The sequence below is a fragment of the Lupinus angustifolius genome, chromosome LG11, assembly GCF_001865875.1.
Source record: "Lupinus angustifolius cultivar Tanjil chromosome LG11, LupAngTanjil_v1.0, whole genome shotgun sequence".
Taxonomy (NCBI): domain Eukaryota; kingdom Viridiplantae; phylum Streptophyta; class Magnoliopsida; order Fabales; family Fabaceae; genus Lupinus; species Lupinus angustifolius.
This window is the reverse complement of record NC_032019.1, coordinates 10,223,901-10,228,413: the sequence shown is the minus strand read 5'-3', so window position 1 is coordinate 10,228,413 and position 4,513 is coordinate 10,223,901. Positions and strand designations below refer to the sequence as shown.

At 32.6% G+C, this 4,513-nt stretch overlaps 1 protein-coding gene across 1 annotated transcript; it reads left to right on the top strand.

Moving 5' to 3' along the window:
* On the top strand, positions 2,245-3,678 carry LOC109359709. Its single transcript, XM_019604405.1, has 3 exons — positions 2,245-2,448; positions 3,046-3,164; positions 3,396-3,678. Exons 1-3 carry the CDS (start codon positions 2,245-2,247, stop codon positions 3,676-3,678), a joined length of 606 nt encoding a protein of 201 aa, XP_019459950.1.

The window sequence follows — 4,513 nt, the reverse complement described above, 5'->3', positions numbered from 1 at the left end:
ATAACGGTGTGGTATACATTAGAAGCTAGGTCCAAGAGGTTCTTGGTGGAACAAGTGTTTTTAAAGACATTCGATTTCTTCTTAGTAAAAGAAAATCTCCCAGATCAGAAGGGGAAGACTGGATATAGATTGTAATGGATGAAAACTGAACCAGGATAAATTGATCGTTTCAATTTCTCTCTTTTCCCTACACTTTTACTTTTGCGCAATTATCATTTTCTAATATATTGAATGATTTTCTAGAAAATCAGTAAGGTTAGTCGATTAAGCCATCTATTAATCGATTAACTAGAGTTTTTTGTTAATTGATTAAGTAGTCATTTAATCGATTAAAACGAGTAAAAACTCTGATTATCTTTTGTAATTGAATTGTTGTAATTGTTAACCGAACCACCTATCCACCCCCTTTAGGTGGAGTAAGAGCCTTTGTTAACCAACAAGTGGCATCTGAGCTAGTTCGAATAAGTGCTAGCTTAATCGCTAAATTCTTGTGGTCCTTGGGATATATAAAATGGGCTATAAGAATCCAGTCGGTGGTGAAGGATCCTCTATCAATCATCATCATGCGTTTAGTGGAGAGGGCTATGCTTACTGGAAATTAAAAATGAGGATATTCGTAGAGGCCACAGATAGTGGAGTATGAAACTAAAGAAAAGCCTAAGAGTTTGTAGACGGATGATGAAAAGAGAAAAGTGCAATAAAATTTGAAAGCTAAAAACATCCTCACTTCAACACTGTAACCCATGAAGGCATAGGCGAGGTTAAGTGTGTTAGGTTGAATGCGTTGACTCAATAATATGAATTATTTCGTATATTTCCTAATGAATCTATAAATGACATGCATAAACTATTTACTCATATTATTAATCTTCTTGTTGTTTTAGATAAAATTTTTGCAAATAGTGAGCTTACTAACAAGGTTTTAATATGTCTTGATAGGACTTGGAAGCCAAAAGTGACGACAATTATGGAATCCAAGGAATTAGATCAAATTTCACTTGCAACTCTTTTTGGAAAGCTACAAGAACATGAGATGGAAATTGGACGCTTAACACTACACGAAGAATCAGACAAGAAAAAGAAAGGAATTTCCCATAGGGCTACAACCTCAAATAGAAAAGTTCAAGAGGAGAAATCATATGATGAAGAATCTGATTCTTTCGATATTGATGATGAAACTATGGCACTCCTAGTAAATAAATTTAGCAATTTCTTAAAGAGGAAATGAGTGATCAGAATGTTTCAAAGAAAAGATACAAAAGACTCAACCAAGAGGGGCAAGAACTCAAAGGACAAGATCATTTACCATGAATGTGGGAAGGTAGGACACATGAAGTTAATATATCCTACCTATCTTAAAAGGATTGAGTTAGAAAATAAAGATTCAAGGGACATCAAGACTAAGAAATCCTACATTATGAGATGTACCCCGAAGAAGAAGCAACTTCAAGCACCTAATATATGAAGAATCGACCAAACTTTGCCTAATGACGCAAAATCATGATTCTTGCGAAAATAGTGAGCAAGGCAACTCAAGTGAGGTAAGTAACTCCTCTTTTAATTGTGATTCCGATGATTCCCCCACATATGACATATTATATGGTGCTTATGTAGAATTGCATGAAAAACTAAAAAAATTAGAAAAAATAAATGTGCAGGAAAAGGTTAGTTTTGGTGCATCAAAAGAAGATTCTTGAAATGCATAAGTTTATTGATGAACTCAAGCTCCAAAATGAAACCTTAGATCTTCTATATGCTAATTTTACTTGTGATTATGCTTCAAAAATGACTATATCACCCTCTTGTGAAAATTGGACTTCTTTGGAAAAAGAAAATACATGTTGAAAGGAAACAATTGCTAATTTCTCTAAGGGTAGTCATAAACTAGAAAACTTACTTGCATAACAAATGAATATTGGTAATAGATCCAGGTTGAGTTACATGGATGCTTAAAAGAGGTCATACAAGAAGTATGTTGATCTTTCAAAAAAATCATATAAAAATATCATACTTGTTTATATTGTGGTTTTATAGCCATACTACAAATACTTGTCATATTAGATTGTATGGTGTGCCCAATAGACACTATATTTGGATTGAAAAGGGACATGATCCCAAGATTACTAACTCTAAGGGAGCTAAGACTGTTTGTGTACCTAAAACAAGCAAGTGAATGTTATTTTGTAGGTGTGCCTAAGGACATATGGACATCATTGATACTTGGACAACTAGTGTTCTAGACACATGACGGGTGATAAGACCAAATTTATTGAGTTATCGCCTAAAGAAAAAGGTCATGTCACTTATGGAGATAATAACCAAGGCAAGATACTTGGAGTTGGAAAGATTGGAAATGCTTCTCAAACAATCAATAAAAATGTGCTCTATGTTGAAGGCTTGGAGCATAATCTTTTAAGTATTAGCCAATTAAGCGACAATGGTAATAAGGTAATCTTTGACTCTAACTATTTCATAATAAAAAGTGACATAGATGATACTGTTAAATTTACTGGTCTTAGAAAAAATAACATCTATATGGTTGATTTGGATGATATCACCTTTTTTTTTAAATGTTTAATTTCAAAAGAGGATGATATTTGGGTTCGGCGTAGGCGGGCTTCTCATATCCATTTGAATCATTTGAAAAAATTAGCTACAAAGGACTTAGTAATTGGCCTACCTAAACTCAAATTTAAAACATAAGAAATTTGTGATTCTTGCCGAAAGTGCAAACAAATCAAATATTCCTTCTCTTCTAAAAACATGGTATCCACAACAATGCCATTAGAGTTACTTCACATGAACTTGTTTGAACCATCTCAAATAATGAGTTTTGGTGGAAGTTATTATGAACTTGTTATTATAGATGATTATTCAAGATTCACATGGACTATATTTCTTGCACTCAAAAGTGATACTCTTAAATCTTTCAACAGACTTGCCAAATTAGTCCAAAACCAAATGAACCATAAGATTGTGACTTTAAGAAGTGACCATGGTGGTGAATTTAAAAACCACAAGTTTGATAAATTTTGTGAAAGACAGTGCATTGAACATGAATACTCCACTCCTAGAACTTCAGAACAAAATAGATTTGGTGAAAGAATGAATGAAGTTCTAGAGGAGTTGGCAAGAACCATGTTGAATGCGAGCAAAGTGCGCAAGTACTTTTGGACCGATGCAGTTCATACCGCTTGCTATGTTATGAATAGAATACTTTTAAGGCCCATTCTTAAGAAAACCCCCTATGAACTTTATAAGGGCCGAAAATCAAATATTTCTTATTTTCATACTTTTGGATGCAAATGCTTTATTTTGAACAATGGAATGGAATTATTAAGTAAATTTAATTCAGAAGTGGATATAGGAATATTTCTTATTTATTCTAATCATAGAAAAGCTTATAGAGTCTTTAATAAAAGAACAATGATTGTAGAAGAGTCTATACATGTTGTATATGATGAGTCTTCTCCAAAAGATGAGAGGAAAGGTATGTGTGATGATCTTGTAGGTACACTTGAGGATTCATACTTGAAGGGTCAAGAATCTGAAAAAGGTATGCAAGAAGAGCAAATTACAAATCAAGAACTTGAAAGAATGCCACAAGCATGGAAAACCAAGAAGGACCACCCGATCAACAATGTGATAGGTGTTATTTCTAAAGGAGTGGTAACATAAAATTCCTTGCACAATATTTTTTATTTCTTTGCATTTGTTTATCAAATGATTCTAAAACTATTGAATATTGAGAATGAGCATTGGTCTTTAGCTACACAAGAAGAGATAAACCAATTTGGAATAAACAAAATTTAGGATTTAGTCCCTAGACCAAATGATCATACTATAATAGGCACTAAATGAGTGTTTAGAAATAAAGTTGATGAGTCTGACTTGATTATAAGAAACAAAGCTAGATTAGAGCTAAAGGATACAATCAAGAAGAAGGTATTAACTATGATGAAACATATGCCCCCATAGCAAGGTTAGAGGCTATTAGAGTTCTTTTAGCCTTTGCATCAATCATGCATATTCAAACCATTTCAAATGGATGTAAAAAGTGAATTATTGAATGGTTTTATTCAAGAAGAAGTATATGTTGATCAACCTCCCGATTTTAAAAAATATCAATTTCCAAATCATGTTTTCAAATTGAAAAAGACTTTATATGGATAAAAGGAAGATCCTAGAGCTTGTTATAATAGGCTAAGTTCCTTCCTTTTGGAAAATGACTTTACTAGAGAAAAGGTTGATACCACACTTTTTATTCTAGAAACAGAGATATATATTCTATTACTGCAAATATATGTTGGTGATATCATATTTGGTGCTACTAATGATGTTTTATGTAAGAATTTTTCTAAGTTGATGAAATGTGAATTTGAAATGTCTATGATGGGAGAGCTTACATTCTTTATTGGGCTACAAATCAAGCAAATGGAAAATGAGATTTTTGTTCATCAAACAAATTATTGCAAAGAGCTTCTAAAAAGATTTGATGTGGAAAAGGCAAAAG